We start from the raw sequence: 26,407 nt of genomic DNA on the forward strand, positions 1-26,407 counted from the left end.
CGTGTAAGAATATAATTAGTGAGGCTCTACATTACCGAGTGAGTATTAATGCAAAATACTGCTATAATAATGTGACTTTCAACCTATGCTTACAACTATGGCAAAACTAGAGACTTACAACTAATATAATTATTTACCATTGAAAAACAAGATAATACTTATAAATCTAAACGAACCATGAAACAGCACAAGACACAGAAAAATAAAAAATATAACGGTCACAACTAGGAATCGATCTTTTGTCCTACCGGAACAGGCGTCTTAAACCGCTCGACCAATATTATGTATCGTCGTTATTACTTTTGGTAATGAAAGTAATAATAATAAATAAATCTATTTTAAAAAAAGAGGAAAAACAGCAAATTTAAACGTTCCGGATCGGCTCTAACTCCATAGCGCCCTTGAGGTGATTTCTCACAAAAACATCGTTATGCAAATTATCTAATTATTAAGCACAATTAATTATATTATAATTGATTACGTGTTTTTTTAGTTTAGTATGGGTGAACAGTGTTGTCGACCCTTTTATTAGTGTGGTTTCATATGTCATACACGGAGAAAAAATAGTATTAGTATGTACTAACAATGGTTCATGGCCAATGGTCTGTGGATTTTTTTATTACAAGATAATACATTACAAAATGATAACAAAGTAATAATGTATTATTCCCAGTGAGTTTATAAAACTCATTTCGGGAAAGAAAACATTAGAAAGGACAAGACAAATAAATAAAATACATTAAAATAAATAAACGCAGATGTTATTATGGAGTTCCAGACAAAGATTGTGTTAGTCATTAATGAAACTGCTAAGGAAAGAGCTTTTGCCAATGTTTTTTTGTTGGTTGCCGGAAGTTTTAAATTACTAGGTAATGCGTTATATTGTTTAAGTGCAATGTATTGTAAGGAGTTAATTCCAAATTTGGTCGTGTAAGTAGATGACGATAAATGTATTTGATTTTGTGATCGTGTTTTGTGCTGGTGTATGTCAGAATTAAAGACTGGTTTAGTGTTGGTGTGTGAGGAGTGTTGAATTATTTGTATAATGGCTGTGTGATGTTATACTTTGGCAGGACTGTAAAAGGAAGTATTTGTGTCTGTGAGTATATATCTTTGACATGTGTATCCCATGGCAGATTATATATATTACGTACGGCTCTATTTTGAATTACTTGTATTTCGGAACTTTTTTTTTTGGTGATGGTGCCCCAGATACTAACTAGATAACTCAGGTGGGAGTGGATCATAGCATAATATGTTGCACGCAGTAAAGATGTGGGGAGCACACCTTGGAGTCGATAAAGTACACCGGTTATCGATTTAACTAATCTTTTCCTATGTTTTCAGACTGCAATCTTCACCGTGGTTCTTCTACCATTCAGGGTGATGGTAATATGCTACCTCCTGGTGACAGCTTGGTTCCTGGCCTGCATCGGCCTCTATGGCCTTAGCGAAGAGGACCTTAGAAGTCGACCCATGACCGGCTGGAGAAGGTATGAAACATGGATTATATTTTAAAATTTCCACTTAATTTACTCAATATGCCGCCTTAATTAGTAAATAATGTATAGGTTCATTTTGGCAACTTACTTTTTAAACTAGTATGAATCAAGAGGAAGGTGAGCAGCAATGTTCATACAAAACTTAATTTTAGATTTGAGGCTAAAATACTCAACCAAAGTGATTTTTATTTTAAATCAAAAATTATAGAAAACATCAGATGCGGATGCGAGCTATTTTATTTGTTTTCAATATTATAAAATAAATGTCATTAAATAATTCGATTTTTTATTATTTCAAAGCAACAATAAGATTTTTTGTGAGTTTATCGTAATTATAAAAAAAAATAAACTTGCCAAACCTACTTTTAAATAAAATCGGTTTTGTTTGGTGTTTTGGCCTGAAATATATTTTTTAATGAATACCTGCCGCGCAGCCTGCTTTATAAATTTATATATGCAATAAAAATATTTTTAAATACATAGTATTATTTTTTTAATATGAAGAATTCTAAGACTCAATCTAATACTACAGTTATGCTACCCTAACATAAATATTTTTCCAAACGAATTAAATTTCTTTGTTATACTTTTTTGCAAACTTATGATTATTGTTATATAGATTAATGTAATAAGATTTTTAATACATATATAATATTTTTATTGCTTCAAGGTGGCATTAAAATCAAATTTGTGTCAAAAAATTGCCATATATTGAAAGCAAATTATTTCTATTGCATAATCTGTGTTCCACTGTTTTATTTAGCATTTGATATTTATTTTATATGCTAGACATATAAAATTAATTATTGTTTGTATTTTATCTGAAATTTTAGAACATGTCTTACAATTTTTGTATAAAGTAATATTGTAAATTGTTCACTTATTATTGCACCATTGCATGTTGAAATGGTGGTGGATTTTTTAATATTTTGAAAATATTAACGCAATATTGGTGGTATTATGGAATAGTTTATATGTGTACAGGAAAAGTAATGAATATTTTATGAAATATCTGTGTATAAGGCGTACCGCTGATAACTCCGTTGTAATCTTTCCCTTTCGTTCATCCGCGAATTGTATGTAACAGAAAGGGACCTCTCAGCCGCAGGACCATAAAACTAGTGTTAATAATATTTTTCCTCCTTTTCTTCTCCCCAGAGAGGTTCCTTAGAAACTACTTTATTGAATCACGAATGAGGAATGGACTCAAAAATGATTCGTATACGGGTATGTCAATCAGAGTCGAACACACTACTCATAGAGATGCATTACTTCCATACAACACGTTTCAAACTCGCTTGTCGATTTCGGAAAAGAAAATTGCAATGCGAATGAACACATATATAGTCAATATAGGTACATACGTAGAAGAAATTACACAAGAAATGCCTTGTGGGCGTGTTTCGTGATGCCAAATCATGGCCTAAATTTCCAATTCACAACTGTGTTTAAGAAATTCAAATGGGATGGAGATTTACGATATCAGGCTTGTGATATGATATAATAAGTGAGACAGAGCTCTGGGCTATTGGGCTAAACGGAACATTTGTTTTCATTCATATTTGTATGGAAGGCAGTACTTGCAAGTTTTCGTCTTTATGCTATGGGTACATGTAACTTTTCCTATATTCAAATTCAATAATCGTGTAGACTTGCTTGTTGTGCCTTTCTCGCTAATAACAATAAGGAAGCGTAATCAAGATAAAATGCCGTTTCTCAGTGACGTTTGGCAAGCACATCATTGTCGCAGTGTTTAGACATGCATCAATTCACTCAATCATATGTTCGTATTGCTTGAGTTCACTCTAATCCAATCACGTGTACGCACGCATTTCTCTGAAAATGGATGACGTTGCAGCATAAATACAAAAGAAATTTCGGTCCTACCCAATCAGGATTTGGCTCACAGTTGTTAACGCGGTTGACTCCAGTGCCTGGAAAGGAAGGTTCAATCCTCTGTCAACTAACTAACTAACCATCACGCTGTTTCCCCTCAGGGGTAGGCAGAGAGGACGGACCGCCAAACAACTCGGTCTTGGCACACACTTCTTGCCTCATTCACATTCATACATCGTCTCATACATACTCTTCTATTATTCTGACTCTTGACATGGCCCGACTCTAGTATCTGATTCACTTAATCGAGCCATGTCTTCCTCGGGCGTCCCGACTTCTGCTACCATTCGCATTTGCATCATATATCTTCCTTACACTCTTATCTTCGCTCATTCGCTCCACATGCCCAAACCATCTAAGCGTCCCTTTCTTAATGTTACTCATTACGCTTACATCAGCCTTGCACTCTTTGCGGATCTCCACATTCCTCACACGATCAAACATGGTTTTACCACACATACACATAGATCCTCAGGGATCTCATTTCAATAGCATTTAATCTACTTTCATCCTTTCTTTGCCAGTTCCATGCCTCACTTCCATACATCAAGGTAGGTACCAGCACTCCGTTGTGGACTGCTAACTTCGCTTCTTTAGACAATTTTTTGTTAGTGCCAACTGCGTTCAGTCCTCCATTAATGGAATTGCCTGCATTTACCCTTCTTTCAATATCTCTGTCAGCCTTCCCATTTCCCGTAAACATACTTCCTAAATACACAAACTCATCCACCAGCTCCAAGTATTCCTCATTCCCAACTATATTACACACTGTTTTCGTACTCTCTCTTTCAAACACCATTACTGTAGACTTACTTACATTCATCATTAACTCATTCTTCATGCATACTTCGTTCATCCTAGACACGAGAGACTGTAGATCATCTAAACTATTACTTAGTCAAACCAAAAAAAGGTTTTAAAATACATTTTTTTAAAGTTCGCAGCAGTTAAGAGCCAGATCCTGGGGATGAGGGTTCAATCCTTAGTAAAAATGCATATTTTTAATTACTAGCAAAAATATTTGTTAATAAAAATAACCCTTTTTTTATGGGGTGATTTTTTTACTTCATTAATTTTTTTTAAGTGTATGCGTCGGCGGACAGTTTAGATAGTAGTATAATACAATATCAGATGTACAAGAGGTCTACATAACACATTGACATAACAGATGTTGAATATTTTTGCTGCGCTGTACGACACACCTCCACGGTTGTAGGTGGGTAGGTACCTTTGTTTTTCCCTTTTCCCATCAATTTACTTTTAACCGCTCTGCTGATGAATAGTATTACCACACTTATAGAAAGTTCACTTTGCGTGACCAGCCATTATTACCGACAGTTTACTGTCGAGGTTCAAATCTATTACCATAAATTTGTTTCTTCCAATCTCTAATTTATTTGCGTAGGTACTTGAATAATACCTTCAGTTTTCACCAACGAGGTAAAAAGCATGTAACAACACTCAATTACATTCTCTTATTAAAGTTTTTCGAATAAGGCTTGTATTTAACAGACGCCAATTATTTGCCTTTTACCATCCTTAATAGTATTAGAAGACCAAATTGGGCTGAAAAATCATAGATTCATTAAAGGTAAGCTTTTATCTGGTGACAATTATTAGATACACTAAGGACGGGTTGTTTCGCAGAATTTGAACAATTCATCAAATTTTCAAGTTCTGTGAAGGTTCTATTTTAGGGTAAAACAAATATTTTCGCATCTCGTCGATTATATTTATTCGGACAAGGCCACCTGCGTAAACACGTTATTAATAATATTTTATTAGCAAATGGTCATACAGTCACATTTTTAACAGTCTTGATAAAAAAGCCGTACTCATTTTTCTCCGTGCACGTTCTGATGTTTGCTTTGCAAACAATGATCAAAAATATGTTGTTGCTAATTTACGTAAATTAGTTCCCATTGAATAAAATAAACAACCTTTCCTTTCCAGTGCTGATAACTGAGTTGATATCGTCTCTATTTTTTTAACATCTTTGTAAAAAAATTGTATTATTTATCCGACCGAAAATCATAAAACTATAATTGTACATCGAGTGTACCTATAGCACCGAAGCGCACGAAAATTTCAAGCACCATAAGAGAAAAGGGAATGGTTACGTTGGAGGCGTCGGTTAAAATCCAATAGGCATATTTATGTAATCATTTGTCGCGAACCGTACAGTTTTAATCGTTTTCATTTATTATCGAATGTCTTTCGATCTGGTTATTATTTTTGATATTATAGTACTCTGTGAGTACTAAAATAAATTACATCCACGTGTTTTTAATTGATTCGAGGTTGTTCAATCGATTGCCGACGCTGTGCACAATAATAACGGCATTCTTTTCATTTGACGGGCCTATTTAAATTAGCTCTTTTTCCAAATCTTTTATAATTTTTCACTAACTGTCTGTATCTGGCCTTAAATTTACCGGTCGCACAGTGATTTTTTTAGAAAGGCAAACATTCTCGGGTGACGAATAACCTAATAACATTTGAAAATCTCTTACTACCACCGCAGTAAGCGCAAAATGTTGCTTGTGTTGTGATGGAAGACGTAGCCAGCTGAGGAATTGAACACACTACGCCTGGGTTACCCCAAGCGCGATGCCAACTCAGCGACTGAGTGGTATATCCGATTTTTCATTTTTTTATGTGTTATTTAAAACGTAATACCTGAAATGGTGCATGACTAATTTCTAATGTTTTTCCACGAAATGACTGCAAACCAACAATCATTACTTTATCATATTTAGTTCCTTCTGGTGACAAGTAGTTCTAATAACTAAAGTACCGTGTTAATGTATTACTTTATGTTTGTGATTACTCTATATTTACTTCACTGAAGTGTAAATTGCTAACCCCGATACAGGTACACGATATGGGTTGTTTCATAGAATTTGAACAATTCATCAAATTTAGACGTTCATTTTCGGGTTCTGTGAAAGTCCCATTCAAGTTATATCACTATGGGCTAGTTGCTTGAGAGAACTGAAATAATAACAGAACTTGAAAAAATCTTTCACACAATTTAAAAATTAACTTTGAATTTTAAAGAATTGTTCAGATTCTCTGAAACAACACGTCCCTAGCCCTAGTGACGTTGATTTTCGTGAGAAAAAACATGATTAATGGATAGAGAAAACAATTTCTGTTATTATTTCAGTTCTGTCAAGCAACTAGCCGAATTGGCAGGACGATCGTGAAATTAGGCTGAGTTCAGTAAGTGTGTTATCCCTGGGGCAAAGTTGAGGTTAAACCATGTACGACCGAATTATAATTACACAAGATCGATGTAAGAGCAATACAAACGACCAAGGAAAATATTAAAAGCGCTCGCGGATGGAATATTTCAAAGGAGAGCAGATGATTTCTAAAATAGGGTATTTTTACGAACTATGGATATCTTCCGATAAAATTGAATGAAAATTTTCATTTGTTTTTCCTATTCTAATCATCGTTCTACATATGCATGATTTAAATATTTTTATTCACAATTATTGGTTTTAAACGACATAAAACCGCAAATCTCAACGGTTTTAGCTGTATACAACGTCATTATGACGTAAAAAACGCTACTGACTGGTTTGACGGCTGTCACCAACGTTTGCCCGCATGACGATATAAACGCTATATTTACTAACAAAAACGAACAAGTCATTTTGATTACATAATTGATTACATACGATTTAAATTTTTACAGAAAAATTTCATAAAAATGCCATCTTTATAGTAATTTTTTACTTAAGGCGATGCAATACGTCGTGTAATATTTTTAATTGAGCCGCTATCAATAACAACCCTTACGTAGATGGCGATAAGGTTTAAATTCCCGCTTAACACCATCCACCTGTTTTGATTTATGCAAGAAAAAAAGTGCCTTTTATTTTATTTTGTGGATTTTCAGGAATAAATATTAATTTTTTTTCGATCATTTTAGAAATAACTTAATTTTCCACATTATAAAATAAAATCATAGCCGAAAATGGGTTCGTAAGTAGGAGATTTTGAACTTTAAAGCAGTTTTCATAGGCCTTATACATTATTTTTTACTGGGCTTATTAAAAGACTTATCTAAAAATATTCGATTATTTCAAGGGCCATGATGTATTCTACTCGCAGTATTTAATTAAAGCATCTGAAACATTTCTAGGCGACCAAATTTTGAAACCAAAAACACATGATTTTGCATTACTACGTATGGCATCGCCTTAATATTTTTCGACAGTGAAAATATGCTATTGAGCTTATTTCTGGCATAATGACACGCTTACAACATCTTTTATCATATTTATTAACACACATCTCTTTAGTGGTGTGTTTAGTAATTAGACCCAACCTTATTCTCCTTCATATACACAATTGTAATAATTAAATACGTGTGATATAAATATCATATACGCTCCGGAACTAGAGTTTGATACAAATGTTTAGGAATGTGTTCAATAAACCTACATATTTATGCCTTTGCCCTGGTTTCACGAAGATAATGGTCAACATATTTCTAATGGTTTTTTTTAAAGCTTTGCGTGACATCAACGATTCTCATACATATAGTGAGCTTAATTAATGAATACATCTGATGTATCTAACGTAGGTAAGTGGAATATAATTAATATAATATTAAGGTTTATTTTTTTTTTACATTTCGAGAATAAAATGTGCTGCATTTCGCATTGGGAGTGTAATGAACGTGCGACTGACGTCTTGTATGAGAGGAGACGGCATGAAAGCAAGACAACAACCACTGCAGAGTTGTCCGGCCTTTCTTCAGTCTTGTACGAGAGGAGACGGCATGAACAACAACAACCACTGTAGAGTTGTCCGGTCTTTCTTCAGTCTTGTACGAGAGTAGACGGCATGAAAGTAAGACAACAACCACTGTAGAGTTGTCCGGCCTTTCTTCAGTCTTGTATGAGAGGAGACGGCATGAACAACAACAACCACTGTAGAGTTGTCCGGTCTTTCTTCAGTCTTGTACGAGAGTAGACGGCATGAAAGTAAGACAACAACCACTGTAGAGTTGTCCGGCCTTTCTTCAGTCTTGTATGAGAGGAGACGGCATGAACAACAACAACCACTGTAGAGTTGTCCGGTCTTTCTTCAGTCTTGTACGAGAGTAGACGGCATGAAAGTAAGACAACAACCACTGTAGAGTTGTCCGGCCTTTCTTCAGTCTTGTATGAGAGGAGACGGCATGAACAACAACAACCACTGTAGAGTTGTCCGGTCTTTCTTCAGTCTTGTACGAGAGTAGACGGCATGAAAGTAAGACAACAACCACTGTAGAGTTGTCCGGCCTTTCTTCAGTCTTGTATGAGAGGAGACGGCATGAACAACAACAACCACTGTAGAGTTGTCCGGTCTTTCTTCAGTCTTGTACGAGAGTAGACGGCATGAAAGTAAGACAACAACCACTGTAGAGTTGTCCGGCCTTTCTTCAGTCTTGTATGAGAAGAGACGGCATGAACAACAACAACCACTGTAGAGTTGTCCGGTCTTTCTTCAGTCTTGTACGAGAGTAGACGGCATGAAAGTAAGACAACAACCACTGTAGAGTTGTCCGGCCTTTCTTCAGTCTTGTATGAGAGGAAACGGCATGAAAGAAAGACAACAACCACTGTAGAGTTGTCCGGCCTTTTTTCATTATCACATGTAGATAAGTTTGTAGATTTGACAAAAAATGAACCATATGTTTCAATAGGCACTGAAATAGCTGTTTTGGAATTTTTAAAAATTATTTATTCATTCATTGTCAGTTTGTACATGTGTAGTATATATTAAAAATACAACCAATTATAGATTTCCTCCTTGTGACTTTAGCTATAATAAGACAATATACAAAAATAAAAATAATACAATTTATAAAAAAATTATGTAACACAATGTTCGCTCATGACAAGTTAGAAAAATATTTATTTTATTGAACTTATTCGGGTAGTAATTGAAGACAATTGGATTTGAGTCCAAAATACTTAACCAAATTGAATAATTAGTTAAAAAAAAATTTAAGTTAACTTTTTTTTCCAAAGTAACAAAGATGTTTATAAACTAAACGTTTATTAACTACGTTTTTATTAGGCACTAGGCGTAAACCCACGCGTATGAAACAGCGTGTAAATGCATTTTAAGAACGAGGTATTATAAAATAATAGCATTAAATATAAATGCCTTTTAATAGATAAAATCCACGTGGTTTCATTTAATCTATTTTAATGTTACGTGTTTACGGTCAAATTCAACGTAATAGTTTTTTATGGGCGACTACAGTACTGTCCGTTTCTTCTCGTTAAATACTGTGAACGTAATACTTACATCTTTTTTTAATGGACTTAATTTTTTTTGGATTGGACTATGCAAATTTTTTTAGGCGAGTCTTAGAAAGTAGGGTCGATCGGTTGTACCTATTAGGTAACTACCTACCTTGCCAGATGTTACAAACTGTGAAGAGTGTAGGCTGTAGGCCCTTAAATTTTGACAGATTTATTATCCAATTTCAAGACGTATGCGACATATTTTTGATTTGAAATGTGATTTATTACCTTTCAAGTGGAAATGATTGCGATGCTTCAACATATCTATATATAAGATTGTTCGTTTGATTTTTATACAAATGTATAGTTTTATTCGGAGATTGATGGAATTTCGCACACAAAACAAAACAGAAGAAAGGTCGGCTGCATGAGATTTCGAAAACTATCCCGCACCCCCTTTCCCACCCCACCCTTTAATTCAGAATTTATACTTCTTGATGAAATTTTGCGCATTTGACGGTCAAAATAAGAGGAAAATTTCTGTCCACATCTGTCTTCGAAAAACTCTGCGTAAAAGCCCGGGCGGCGCCGGGGACTTCAGCTAGTATTTAGAATATTTAGTCCATTTATATTTAACGTTCAATTGTTAGGGCGAAGCTTAATGCCGAATCACAATTTTGATTAATCTTTATAACGAATTGGTGTACATTATGAAAACCAAAAATGCTATGCTTTAGTTAAATTGAAGGTTTTCCTATCGCTTCGCTTGAGTAGAATACAAATAAAAATATATATTTCTCAATAACAAAACATAAATGCAAACTACTACAAAAAATATTTTTTCAATAGAAATTTATGAACACATAAAGGAAAAATACAGTTTTATAGCTAAGATTATCTGTGACAGTTTCACTTGATCAACTTTTTTGCTTTCTTATAAAATTATTTACAAAATAAGTAAAAACCAGTTTTTTTTGCTTAAAATCGAACATTTCTAAACTCCGTTTGTCAAGCGATTTTAATGCCTATTACTTACGATATAAGATATACCAAGAATATACATATTTTTGGCTTGTAGCTTCCTCTTAACGTTTTGCTGTCGTGCTCGGTAACGATGACAAGTTTCCCAGATTATCGATGTGCTTGTGTTATGAGGGCTGGAACTGATCTAAATAGCTAAGTACTAAACCTTCATCTTTCTTATGGTTCCATTGGGTCTGTCATTTGAAGCTCTAGTGCGGTTTAACATTAAAAAAGGGGTTGGGTTTCATTACGTAGTTTTCATTATTTCGCCGGAAATTAGAGTAAAGTACTTACTTACATTATTATTTTAATAGTAATTAGATATACAATTTGTTTAGGTTTATACAAAACTAATGCATGTGTATTTAAAATATTATTTTATTTGCAGCCGGTATGTATCATTCGATTCGGTTAGAATAACAGTTTGCAGCCGGTGGGTATTATTCGTTTCGGCTAGAATAACAGTTTGCAGCCGGTGGGTATTATTCGTTTCGGTTAGAATAATAGTTTGCAGCCGTTTGGTATCATTCGTTTCCGTTAGAATAATAGTTTGCAGCCGGTTGGTATCATTCGTTTCGGTTTGAAAAATAATTTGCAGCCGGTTAGTATCATTCATTTCGGTTAGAATAATAGTTTGCAGCCGGTGGGTATCATTTGTTTCAGTTAGAATAATAGTTTGCAGCCGGTTAGTATCATTCATTTCGGTTAGAATAATAGTTTGCAGCCGGTTGGTATCGTTCGTTTGGGTTAGAATAATAGTTTGCAGCTGGTTGGTATCATTCGTTTCGGTTAGAATAACAGTTTGCAGCCGGTTGGTATCATTCGTTTCGGTTAGAATAATAGTTGAGTAAATAAAAATAATAACCCTTTTAGATTGGATTCTAAAAAACATCTTGCGGCACATTTTTATTTTTCCATAATATTAGATAATTATTAATGTGGAGAAGAAATCGTACATCGTAATGCCGATCTATATTCTAATTCGTGATCATGAGATAGATATCCATAATTTACAATAATATTTTGATTCCGAATATGATAAACATATTATACAAGTTTTTCTTGTTTCAATTTGTGTGTGTTTTTATGGAATGTTTATTTAAATTTTCCCACCTGCTAGAAATCGATATGTTTTTAAAAATATACACCATACATTTTTAATTATTATTTTGAACGAATTTTAATAGAATTCCTCATACGTTAGGCCATTTTGAAAGCTGTTCTATGTACTTGCTTAGATTTTTTCTGCTACTGGAAGCTACGTTGTGACTTCCCTTTCTGTTACATGAGTCGGTTTTGAGAAAGATAGAGAAATTACAACAGATCTGTGAGGGGTACGTAAAAGCTTTTTAGGTTAAGTTTTAGGGCGCTTTACAGAGCTCGAAAGGGCCAATTTTAAACTTAGATGTTTTTATTGAAGCTTTGTTGCCGTAGAACCTAGAACACAGACAGACGACTGGTGTGCATAGTAGTTTATGTGGGAAGGGATCGAACAATTGGAAAGGACGGTAGGACGACCGAGCCTTTCAACGAGCTGCCTGTTGACACCTAAGAGTATCAGTTCCACGGTTGAGACATTTACGAGTAGGTCCATCCTACTATCTAGGCACGCGTTTCCCGTGTATTTATCTGAACATATTGCGATGTGAAGATGAAGAAATTAAGGTACTTACTACATCTTTTTCGATTAATTACATCACGAAGATAGCCAACATGTTTGTATCTTCCAGAATGCGACGTTTACATATTGCTCAATAAAATTTTGCCTTCAGGCGCATTCCCACAGTTCGTATTTTCAAGTTTAGTGTAGTTTCCCACATTTGCAGATTCGACCCTACAATAAAACAATTCATTGGCCTGGTATTTTTATAAACATATTGCCTTGTTTGTATCATTTATGATTTAAGAATTAGTGACATTTTACTGCAAGCAGCGGCAGCTTTCAAATAGGGCTGTTCGCTTTATATTTTATGATCACCCTAGTTAAACCATTATGCCTAAAAATATTTGCCAATACCTTTCCCACCCCTGTCCCATAGTAATAAAAACCCCAAATAAAGTTTCATGTCCCTTAAAATAATCCCTTTAAAATATTTGTATTGTTTAAGTCACGTTTGTATCATTAAGAATAGTTTAGTGCATTTTATTTTATGTTAAGAATGTTGTTTGCCAACGAGCGGGTGGAACATCTTTATTTTGGTAAAATGTCCTTCAGAATTTAGCTTAAATACAGATACCTCCCAGAAAAAAAAGGCAGTATTGCAGTGTTGCTATGACGGGTAGGTACAGACGTACCTACGCAGTCAGTCGTGAGATAATTACTAGGTTTATGTAAACCTAGGGAAAACTGAAGAATAGAGGAAACTAGACCTTTATTTCTTTCAGTTTAAGTTTTAGCAGAGGAAAATAAGATCCTCTGCAATTATATTGTGAATTAATAAATTTATATGTCAACAAGAAGAAGTGTTTTCCTGCATTCCATCTGACGGCGTGTTCTCGTACCACGATAGCAGAAACAATGTTTCTTACAGCTATAAAACTATATTCACATATATGGTTAGATTAAATTGATATGTATGCATTTTTTTTATTCTAAGTGATTATTTTAACGACACGGTCTATTTTATTAGATTTAATTTCTTATTTTATGAATTTTAAATCGAAGATTTGATATATAAATAAAAAAAATGAAAAATGCATCTCTTCTACCATAAAACAATTAACCGAAGGTCCACCATACAACTCTATCTTAACAAGAACTATTTGCTTCATTCACAGTCGTGTGTCGTCTTCAAAATACTTTTCTGTCATTTTGACCTTAAGGCGATGCCATACGTAGTAATGTAAAATCATGTGTTTTTGGTTTGAAAATTTGGTCGCCTAGAAATGTTTTAGACGCTTTAATGAAATACTGCGAGTATAATACATGTTGGCCTTTAAAATAATCGAGTATTTTTTAGATAAGTCTTTTTATAAGCCCAGAAAAAAATAATGTATAAGGCCTATGAAAACTGCTTTAAAGTTCAAAATCTCCTACTTACGAACCCATTTTCGGTTATGATTTTGTTGCATAGTGTGGCAAATTAAGTTATTTATAAAGTGATCGAAAAAAAATTAAATATTTATGCCTGAACATCCACAAAATAAAACAAAAGGTACTTTTTGAATATGTTTTTTTCTTGCATAAATCAAAACAGGCGGATGGTGTTAAGCGGGAATTGAAACCTTATCGCTATCTACGTAAGGGTTGTTATTGATAGCGGCTCAATTTGATATATTACACGACGTAGTGCATCGCCTTAAATATTATGGTCATTGCGGTCAAAGAATGAAAAAATATTTTCACATCATTCATATATTATTATATTCATATAGAGTGACAACCGTCGATTCTCAATATTATAACTCCGATCCGACTCAATTTTTCGATTCACTTATTCGTGCCTCGGCCATCCCCAACCTTTTCTACTATTCTTATTCGTGTCTTATTCTCCTTACACAATGCATTGGCCCAACATGTACGAGGGTAGTCTGAAAAGTTTCCAACCTAACAAACAAATGAAACATTTATTTTCTATTACAAATTCTTATTAGTCTATACACTTCTCCCAGCGATGCTCTCATCTCCCGTGCAAATAATAATTGGTGTCTTTCTCTGCTAATAGTACCTAATTACTTCTAATAATTCCGGCAATCTTATTAAAAGTAATATAAAGTTGATAAAGTCCAGTTACATGGGCCCATAGACATATGAATATTAGTAGACCTGCCCTAAGTGATTAAAAGCGTATTATCCCCACTCCCCATACCGGTTCCATTGGAGTCGGCTGTGCTCGCGTATGGCCTCAAGTGAAATTTGAAAACGTGACGTCATCATTCTTGTGCGAACTATGGTCGAGGCATCATCGGTTCATTTTACGAAATAACACGGCAAAATGTTGACCTAATGCTATGAAAACTTGTAAAAATAGATGTGAAAAAGAGAATAAACCCAATTGTCGTATTACATTCCATATATAAGCATTATTTTACTTTATTTTAAGCATATTCACATCGTATAATATGAATCAGTTGTTACTATCACATCGAGAAACGTCTGGACGCGAAACACAAAGCTGGTTGGTTGCTGGGAAGTAAATTATGAACATTTATAAAAGTGTCTTAACTAAATACTTAAACGAAATATTCGACTCTGAAAATAGAACCGAATTTTTTTTGCCGAATTTGGACTTCGCAAATTTGTTCATAACGTGGCGAGTAATTTGCGCTCCCATGTTAAAATGTCTATTCATTCAAAAGCAGATTTTACTTTTAAGAAGTAAATGGTGATATTATAATGCGAGATGCCTATTTACTGTCAGATTGATTTATTGACGAATCACAGTCAGCTTCACTCCCTTCGTTCTTCAACAGTTGATTTTACCCCTCGCCATTATCTTCTCGTCTATTAATTCCTATGTCTGTGCATGGGCCTAAGATTTCCCCTTTAACGGTGTATGACCAATGTTTATTAGTTTATTAAAAAGAAAGTACGCGGGGTAATAAAACTAAACATTCCACGGTTATTGTCACTTTCGATGTCGAAATTTCGGCCCATTTTCATGTTCAAACAGTGAAGATGTGGGCTTGTAAATGTTATAACTTAATCACACTTATTAAATGACTTATGGGCGTGAAAACATTTTTATCACTATAGAATCAAATTAGATTTCGAGATAATATCATAGTATTGATTTAGGTACCTAGCTCTTATAAATAAATTTATTCCTAGTGATCAAAAAATTATTACCTACCTTTTACATCATGTAACAGACAGTGCTGTTGTTGTCTTATTTTTTGACAGCTGAATGGATATTTCAAAGCTTGGAGCTTTTATGAAAAATTCATTTATTGAAAATGATTAAAATTTAAGATGTCCTAATTTCGTGATGCCAAAACTCACCGTTAGAAAAAATTTGACTGTTTTCAACAGTTTTTCCGCAGAATGACTTCTACAGTTATTTATTTAATTATACTCTTCTTTTGTGTATTCGCATCAAGGATAACATACAATACTAGTACATTAGAGATTGATGAATTTAACGCAAATTTTGCTTTTAATTGTGGTTTACCTACTTCTAAGAATTTTGCGAAATTTGTCAGCTATACCTGTATTTTAATATTGTCAAATTGACTATCCTAAAATGGGAGTTTCCTAGAGTAGCCTTTATTGAGTCAATATTCACATAGTTTTCTATTTATTAATATGAAACTAATTATTACGTCAAGCACAATGCGGTTTAAGTTTATCATTTTGTAATTTTATTATTATTTCCGTGGTAGGGACCATTATTAGAAAGTTGCGTCAAGAATTTATGAATTTATAAAAAACATACCATTTTCGTAATGCAAGTAGAAAACTCAGCAAATGTGAATAGGAAAAACATATAAATACAAAAATGCTAATGCTCCGTTTTGATCTCATTTTTGTATATTTCATTATAATTGTTTTTTGTTTTAATATATTTATTGCATTTATCTCTTTCCAGCATGATTACTTTATGATTAATAGTAATTGTTGATTGAAGTACTTTTTTTTTTTTTTTTTTTACAGTAATACCGCACAAGAGTCCCAACTGCTCCCGTCTGGAGCCAGTGAGACTATGGCATCCCCAATTGGGGTATGTTGTGAGGCTGAGGGTATTGGGGAGGGGAGGGAGATGGGGAAGAGGAAGGTGGGGAAGTACCTGGCTATTCAGATCTGGTCACCAAACACGGCTAAAGCCATTTCAAGCAACGTTTCAATTCTGAATGGTGGTCTTACACCAGGGCGATACTGAGAGTATCTTCCACTCTGGAACGTGCCGCAAATATACTATATATTATTTTAAATGAATTAATTGTGAAATAACACAAATTAATCAAATAAAATTTATTTGCGCACGCCGGGTTCGAACCCGCGACCTTCGGATCTGTAGTCAAAAGCGTATACCACTAGACCACGCCGGCCGTCACTACCACTAGTACATATTGAATTATTTGGCGGGTTGGAAATAAGCGACGTGGCTCAGTGGTCCAGAGCGTCTGACCGGACATCAGCGGGTTCAATTCCCGTCGGCGGCATTTATTTTTACTCGGGAGATATTTTCAATTTGTATTGATATTACAGGCGACTAATTATTGCTTATAATAATTTATTATTACTTATCTAATTATCACATTCACTCATTCTCTTTATAAATGCTTGTATTACACTTAGTTTATAAATAAATTATCAGTTTTTGAGCAATGAATCCTAAAAGGGGGGACAAATACATTTTTTAATTTTAATTTTATTTACTAGATAATATATTGAACAGAGGCGTTTTTTATGAAGAAATTAAATCGTTAATTCAAAACTACATCAATTCATAATGTTTGTTTTTACCCCTTTACTAATGGGCGTGTTTTAGATATTGTGCAGCTGAGAAACAACGATAACTCTACATTAAGGGTTGGTTATCGGTCGTGGAAACACGTTTATTAGTAAGGCCCAAAATCTTACATTATATTGTTTTCACTTTATAGAAAATAACTATAACGTATTGGTCACCATGAAACAGACAGTTGCCTAGTATAGTGATTCAATGTATGAATGTCGTGTAAATGTCAATTAAATTCCACGTATTTTATAAATAAAAATATGTCTACATATACCATATATTGTTAACATACATTTCAATATCCTCTAATTTCCATCAGTAATTTTTAACATCCAGTTTCCCACTACAAAGCTTGCATTTTTACCTTCGATATAAAAAAATATTAATCATCCCGTGCGAGCGGATACAGCAACAATCATAGACATATGAATATTAGTAGACCTGCCCTAAGTGATTAAAAGCGTATTATCCCCACTCCCCATACCGGTTCCATTGGAGCCGGCTGGGCTCGCGTATGGCCTCAAGTGAAATTTGAAAACGTGACGTCATCATTCTTGTGCGAACTATGGTCGAGGCATCATCGGTTCATTTTACGAAATAACACGGCAAAATGTTGACTTGTGATATGAAAACTTGTAAAAATAGATGTGAAAAAGAGAATAAACCCAATTGTCGTATTACATTCCATAAGTAAGCATTATTTTACTTTATTTTAAGCTTATTCACACCGTATTATATGGATCAGTTTTAGAAACATATACTATCACATCACAATGTAGAGATTCTCAAGTGTGCTCATCGTTGTTTACTGGGGTAAGTAAATTATGAAACATTTGTAAAAGTGTCTTAACTAAATACTCTGAAACTAACTACGACTCTGCAAACAGAAGAAATTTACTTTGCCGAATTTGGACTTCGCAAATTAGTTCATAACGTGGCGAGTAATTTGCGCTCCCATGTAAAAATGTATATTCATTCAAAAGCAGATTTTACTTTTAAGAACTAAATGGTGATATTATAATGCGAGATGCCTATTTACTGTCAGATTGATTTATTGACGAATCACAGTCAGCTTAACCCCCTTCGTTCTTCAACAGTTGATTTTACCCCTCGCCATTATCTTCTCGTCTATTAATTCCTATGTCTGTGGCAACAATAGAATTTGATGGTATGAATATATTTTTCATACATAGTTGTGAATTTATCCAGACGATTGACGGGTTACTTCTCGGGCTATAAATGAAAGTGTGTATCGCATAGACAAAGATAATTTGACATTTTGAACCAGGCAAGTAGTCTGCACTTGCCTTTGTGTTACTACTCGTCGCTGTTACCAATTCTTGACTAGCCGATGTGACCTTCTGCTTCTGCAAAATGCGTCTATTCGAAGTATATTTGACCTTCACGAATTCGATCACATCTTCAAATATCGCGCGCGTTTACACTGGCCTCCCAACAAAGCGCTTCGCAAAAGACATATAATACACTTCTACTATACCCTTTAGAAATAAATATCGATTCTCCTTACTATCTTGTAGTCAATGTTTGTTGTATGGGCTCAGCTAATGAAATAATCCTTGAAATCCCTACCCACCTCCCTGAATCAGGGTTTGCATAGACCTACCATCTGAAACGGGTGACCGTTAAAACGTCACCTCCTGACGGACTCCTTATATTACCACCAGCTTAATCTGTTTACGTCCAACGTATTTTATTTCCTTTTCCTACCCCATCCCTTCCCTATAGAAGAACATTACCATAAGATTTTACTGGATTCTTGCACTTGATAATAAAGCATTATACATAACAAATAATTATAAACAATAATTAGTCGCCTGAAATATCAACACAAATTGAAAATATCTCCCGATTAAAAATAAATGCCGCCAACGGGAATTGAACCCGTACCTTCTGATGTCCGGTCAGATGCTCTGAACCACTGAGCTTTGTCGGCTTATTTCCAACCTGCCAAATAATACAATATGTACCTCAATCAACAATTACTGCTTATTATATTTTTTTCACCTGTAAACAACCATATTTATTTTTGTAGGAAAGGCTTTGTTAGTGCTAAATTTCCCACTAGATGGCGTCGAGACATATTATATCTACATTTGTTGGTGAAATATTTTGACTTGTCAAATATTATTATTTTTAATAATAAACCAATTTTTATAAGACAAGGTTTTATGCATAGCATAAAGGATAACAAATAATTATAAGCTATAATTAATCGCCTGAAATATCAATAAAAATTGAAAATATCTCCCGAGTAAAAATAAATGCCGCCAACGGGAATTGAACCCGCACCTTCTGATGTCCGGTCAGACGCTCTGGACCACTGAGCCACGGCCAGATATTTCAGGCGACTAATTATGGCTTATAATTATTTGTTATCCTTTATGCTATGCATAAAACCTTATCTTATAAACATTACTTTATCAATAAAAAAAAATCACTACACATAAAGATTTTTTTTAATTATTGAGGTTAGGCTCTAATTACTTACCGTGTGAAATCCGCTAAAAAAGCATAAAATTACTTTGAAAACCATCAAAATTTTATATTATTGCTGTGAAATTGTTTTAATGATTAACTTGGGTACTGGGTATTATACGAATCAATGAATAAACATTTTGTTTGTCTTGAAATCCCTTTCATTATTATTATTCTATTCGTATATTGTGCCTGTGTTTCCTTTCAGACCCCTCTCTTCTGTAACAAAAATAATTTGTGCGCATTTAAATTCAATCCCCCCTTTACAAAAGTGTATGCGTCATCGACTACCAATGTACGTAGATACGTATTCTTACCTTTATACTTTTCAGTAAGCTTAGATCATCTATGAAGGGGACAAAGAAACCGTAGCTTTTAATTCATCTCTTTGCCCTCGACATTTATTTTGGCCGATCTTCAATGGTCCTTTGTAATCCCTTTGTATGTCCTTTGTATTTAGGTCCGAGACGATTGTAAAGCCTCAAAGACAGCCGTAACTTTACGTGATTATGTTGTATTTTGAGAAAAAAACTGGAAAATGATAATCAGTCACTGAAAGAGTTATATCCAGACTTGCTCCTTACAAAAGGTTGGAATAGGAAAAAAAATATTTTCAACAATTATTGTTGTTTTATTTTTTTTTATATCCTATGGGCTTTTCACATTTGTTACATGAATTGGTTACAATTTTGCACACGAGGGTTAGTAACCGACAATAGTTGCTATTGGTGCATGAATATTGGATAATTTTTTTTTTAATTGTCTAAAATAATATTTCCACAGGAAAATTGCTTAGGTTTGTTTTAAACCTAGAATTTATGTTAAAAATTTAGATATAATTTCGCATACAATTCGTTTGCTAAACTATGTAGGCGAGGAATTGGCGAGTTGGCATAATTTGTTTGTTAACAGTGATAATGAAAAGGTTCCTCATGCCTAGTGCGTCGAATAGGTACTCTTATATTAGCTGTTATCTTATGTCAGCAGTTCGAAACCGAGCTCCAAAATTTAATTTAAAAAAAACGTAAAAAACAATGTTTTTTTTTCTTTTTTGATTGAGGATTAAACCTTCCTCCCAAGGGACTGACTAAAGTGTGTGTTTGCGTGAATGTCATTGATAGAATGCGCATTGTCATCAAAAACGAGTATCTATATTTGCCGAGTTTCAGCTCGATTGGATGTCGGAAAGTTGGCTAATTTCCACTTGGTCGAGGAGTAAGGCTCTCGAAAAGCAATTTGAAGGTCGCGGGTTTAAATCCCGGCGTGCGCAAGAACATTTTATTTGATTGATTTGTGTTATTTCACAGTTAAATCATTAAAAAATAATATAAGTTATATTTGCGGCACGTTCCCGAGTGGAAGATTTTCCCAGTATCGCCCTGGTGTAAGACCAGATCTGATTAGCCAGGTACTTCCCCACCACCCTTTTCCCCATCTCCTTCCCTTCCCACTACCATCAGTCTCACGGTATGCCTCAATTGGGGATGCCATAGTCTCACTGGCTCCAGATGGTTGGGAGCATTTAGGTTTATTGTGCGGTATTCACTTTACAAAAATCATTTATTTATTCATTCATGCAAGAAAACAAAATCGTAATTCAAATAGAATTACGATTAATATTATTGATACAATTATTTATTTTATTTATCGATTCATTGCAAAAGTTTACCAAACCGGACATTGTTTGCAATAAATAAAGGTGCGTGATTTAAAATTCATAATTAATATAATTAAATAATTCCGGTGCGTTTGGTTAATTGCGCTAAATACCGAACTTACCTACTTTCCCGGGGTATTCAGTTTAACGCGCTTAGGTTAGGTTGTCTCAAACACCATCACGATTTTATCGACAGCTGAAATGAGCCGAGAATCGCCGTTTAAAGCGGATCATTCAAACTTTATATGGTGCTAATCGTAAATTTGGTGGTCATTTATGTGCTGGAGTTTGAAACACCCCTGCCTTATTGATTAAATTACAGGCATATTTTTGTAGATGCTTCAATATCTACCTTTGTATATATTTTTTCAATCCACCATCTGGCTGTGTTTTATGTGGGAAGAGGCACCAGATTGCGGATTAATGAAATGGAATATCATTTTTAGAACTGCTGGCTGAACTAAAGGGTGATCCTAGTGGTAGTAGGTACGATGTTCGATTCTTCGATATGAATCGATACTCTTGAGTAAATATTTTTTTCATGATTCGTTCAATTTTTCTTGTAATGTTTTTTTTTCTTGTAAATACAGATTTAGTAATCTTATTATATAAAAAAATCAATATATGTTGCATTACATATATTTTACAGTTCATGCCTAAAATTACTCTCGAAACCCTCAAGGCCAATCTTGAAAATGTCAAAGAGACCTAGAGAAGAGGTCATTTAGCAGCACCATACTTGTCATGCTATGCTGTGCCAGCACGTCCGTTCTGCCATGTACAATAAAAGCAGGTCGCGGTGTCCACACTGGCAGTAGTTGTTCGGTACAAATAATTTATGTAATTCCGGGAAGTATGTAATTTGTTCCAGTAATTCTATGTTCTTTTTGCTGTTATGAGGACCAAACAGCGTATGCTACATCCATGACCGATTCATATTACAAGAAACGAGCGCGGTCTGCGAACGAAATTAAAATTCATTTCAACTGGGGAGGTAGAATATTACTAATACCCACTAAAAAGTGCCATTTACGTGAAATTTTAAAGATGCTTTAAAAACTAGATTTTAAAGTATATATACTAAATAACTTAAATTCTTAGATTTTCATACTAAATTAAACGATTAAGGTTCATTTACATAGATATCTCATGATGTGAATCAGTTCACTTATGTCTGTTAAATAAATTGATAAGGTTAAAAAGGGTAACTACCTAAATTAAATAAATACAAGTTTGTCCAAATTAATATTACAAATAGGCATATTTTGCAGAATTTAGGATCTGCGGACTATCAGAGAAATAAAGGTTTTAATTTTCATTCTGATATGGCGATTGCTATAAAAGTTCACAAGTTCTTAAAAATAAAAAAAGTAATTTTATACAATATTAATGTACAAAGCATTTAGTTCGATTAATTTCGAGGTTTACGTTCGTACATTATAATACGAGTATTATTATGAGTCGTTCAAACTCGAATATCACTAGTCACTCCCAGTCAGTTACATGCCCGGAAACACGTTGACTTTATGCCTACCCTCCCACACTGAAAAAATAATAACGCCTCTGATTCAGTATATTTCGTGTTAGAAATTTCTTATAATATAAACAAAAGAGGGTGTTCCCTCGTAGCAGTGCGATACTTACGAGAGAATTTTACAGAACTTATATGAAAGTGATTTTATTCGCATGTCGTGAGCGAATGTAAGCCAGTAAGACAATTGCGTTGTAAATTTGTTTTTTATATCCTTTCATTAATCAAATATCTTCGCAATAAACCTGTTATAATGGGTGATTTCTTCATGGGAGTCATGGTCAACCTCTGCACAGCAGTGGCGTAACATGTTACGTTTTTTGTTGGGCTTGCTTCAGGATTTACAATTTTTTTTAATTGCTTAATGTATTTATAGATGTAAAGTTAAATGTTTGTCTGAAAATACCTGCTAAACCACTCAGGTTCAAATAAAAACACTATCGAAAAATAGTGGCATATTAATATCGGCGTCTTTTTCTAGCCAACAGACAGTGTTGCCATTGTGGCAGCTTTGTTTTCGTGCTGTGAAACAAAAAAAATTAATTAATAAAATTGTTGGATATAGCTACGACTTGAGCTATTTTTAAAGACCCGATCAAAATAGGTTGGTACTTTCAAACCTTCCTTTTTGCTTTCTCCTTCCTCAGCTCCATTTCATTCTTCATTTAGCTATAGGGTTTTCCAATAAGAGGTGTTATTTTGAATAGCCTGCTATTTCGGTAGATGTTACTTTTGAAGCTGTCATTTTTGATATTTGACAAGTAAAAACTACGCCATTAATAAAAATGGAACGATACACGCTTAAACAACGCATTGAAATTATTAAAATTCACATGGTGAAAATTTGGCATAGACGGTTCGTAAAACTCGAACATTTTTGGGTCGTCGTGAAGCACCTTGTTGGACCGCAATACAGAAATTGGTGGAAAAATTCGAGTTGTTGGGACAACTTAGTGATGTGAAGAATAAAACCCGTGCACGTTGCTCAAGAACAGCCGAGAATATTGCTGTTGTAGCCGAAAGTGTTGAATAAAACCCAGGTTTGTCCATTCCTCGTCGTTCTTTGGAATAAGGCATTCCACAAACGTCATTACACCGTATTTTGTATGCAGATTTGTGTATTAAGGCTTATAAAGTTTAGTTAACACAAGAACTTAAGGTGGCCGATCATCAACAACACCTCTAAAATAAAATAACACCTCTTATTGGAAAACCCTTATATAACATTTTCTTCGGATATATAAAAATTTTGTGTAAGTTCACGTCAAAATGAAAATAAATCTCTTAAACCTTCCTACTAGTTTTACATGAAAATCTTGTTGTTAGTGTATTTACTTTAATTATAAAAACGCTCAGGCGACTGTTTGCAGAGGGGCGACGCCAGTGACCAAAAATTAGCCGAAAATTAGTTAGGTACATTATTCAGGTCATTAAGATTCCGCAACAAGTTTGACGCTCGTTTTATCTCAATAATCATTCGTTCTCGCACGATGTAAAAAAAGGTTTTATAAATAATTACAACCGATGGGTAATACGTATTACTAAACCTCTTTACGCCACTAACCTAACCTAACCTGGGAAGTATGAATAAGCTGCGAAGCCTTAGTAATTGAATGTCTAGCTACTGCAAATCAATGGTAGTTTTTTAGTCGGTTATGTCTTATTCTAAGCAACCCCCTTTACGAGCACAGGTTGGATATCGATCACCTATTTAGTTCTGTTTCTCAGAAGACAGGGATTTTGTAATGTGTAACCACTTTTATAAGAAAACTAGTGCAGACCCCCGAAAATCACGGAATATTTTAATTGTACAATTTGTGAAACTAAAAGTATTTATTTAAAAATAAAATAAAATTTCAGGCCAATTTCCTTTTCTGAAAAAAACCATCAGAAATTTACTTTTAGAATGAACACGTTTTTTAAACTTGAAAAATAACGACACCTTTTAAAAATTTAAACAAAATAATTACACATTTCACATATAGGATTATTAATTAATAAAAAAAAATTTCCTGCTTTATCGCTTGTCTGAATCGTTCCCAAAATCAGTTCCAATTTTGAAAATCAAAACAAATCCCAGTTCTAGAGGTCATTAAAACGGAGTTATATCGTGACCAACACCACCGAAATCAATGTCGGATTCTGTCTAATAGTAGACGATGTACGTTAACATTTTTTTTTACTGTAATACATTTATTTTGCAATGTTTTAAAAACAAAACAAATAATTAAAATTGTTTGATTCAGGATTGAACCTTCCCCAGTGACTGGAGTCAACCGCGCTAACAACTGCGTCAAATGTCGATTGGGTAGGACCGACATTTATTTCGTAAATTAACTGCTGTAATGTCATCCAATTTTAGTGAAATGTGTATAATATATGTCCGCGCATATATGCGGAATTGACACCGAAAGTTGATACAATGCATTGTCATCGACGGCGAGTCTATCTGATGAGTTTCATCTCGGCTCGGTCTCTTGTCGGGAAATGGGTTAGTTTCCACTTTAAAGATTTTCATTAATTCATTCACGAAGACATAAGTGAAATTCAAATAGAAGTACCTGTTTAAAGACGTATCGTTTATGCAATAGGTACCTACCTACCTAGTGTAAACTTTGGAATATTTTGCAGCTAAGAGTGAATGAGGCTTCAATGTAAAATGAACCCTGTGTAGTAGGTACCTAAAATACAGGGTTTTCCAATAAGAGGTGTTATTTTGAACAGCCCGCTATTTCGGTAGATGTTACTTTTAAAGCTGTCATTTTTTGACATTTGACAAGTAGAAACTACGCCATTAATAAAAATGGAACGATACACGCTTCAACAACGCATTGATATTATTAAAATTCACTTGAGTGAATCAAATGTAAATCATCTTGAGTGATGAGGCCCATTTCCACCTCGGTGGCTTCGTCAACAAGCAAAATTGTCGCATCTGGGGCTCGGAAAACCCAAGAGTTATTGTTGAAAAGCCTCTCTATCCTCAACGTGTGACTGTTTGGTGCGGTTTATGGTCCGGCGGAGTCATTGGACCTTACTTTTTCGAAAATGAGGCTGGAGCAATAGTTACGGTGAATGGATTGCGCTATCGAGAGATGATTAATGATTTTTTATGGCCGGAATTGGATGGTATTGATCTGGACAACGTTTACTTTCAACAAGACGGCGCTACGTGCCACACAAGCAACGAAACCATATCACCTCAAATAAGTACCGTGTTTATCTATGCTTATTAATCATTATGAATTGATAGTCTAACATAAATACCACGTAATCTTTTAATATTCCAGTAGATAACTACATTTTACATTATGTTAGAGGAGAATATTTTACTGTCCAGATTTTATGGGGTTGACATGAACATGTTAATAGAGAATCGACGAGGACAGATTTCAACGCTAAATACGTATTGTTCATAAAGATTAAAGATTCTTATTGGTTATTGGTTATGAAAGACTTCGCTGTTTATGTTTTAAAACTATTTATTTTCATAACAGAATGCGAGTATTTGCATTACGCACCTACCCTCCATTCTTGTATAACATCGAACGCAAAGTTGTATAAATATCAAATGACAAATGGTACAAACAATCGTGTTTTTGATTTTAGTAGATCTAATATCTATAGTGTTTATTCAAGAGAAA

The 26,407-nt window shown here is 34.2% G+C and overlaps 1 protein-coding gene across 1 annotated transcript in view; it reads left to right on the forward strand.

Moving 5' to 3' along the window:
- LPCAT (lysophosphatidylcholine acyltransferase) overlaps positions 1–26,407 on the forward strand; it is a 117,953-nt gene that overhangs the window by 48,920 nt on the left and 42,626 nt on the right. The window contains exon 2 of the mRNA XM_089633580.1: positions 1,348–1,493. Within this exon, the coding sequence (XP_089489706.1) occupies positions 1,348–1,493 (146 nt within the window). The remainder of the gene's footprint in view (positions 1–1,347; positions 1,494–26,407) is intronic.

The sequence above is a fragment of the Hesperophylax consimilis genome, chromosome 7 (assembly GCF_061612785.1).
Source record: "Hesperophylax consimilis isolate HC1 chromosome 7, BYU_Hcon_1.0, whole genome shotgun sequence".
Lineage (NCBI taxonomy): Eukaryota > Metazoa > Arthropoda > Insecta > Trichoptera > Limnephilidae > Hesperophylax > Hesperophylax consimilis.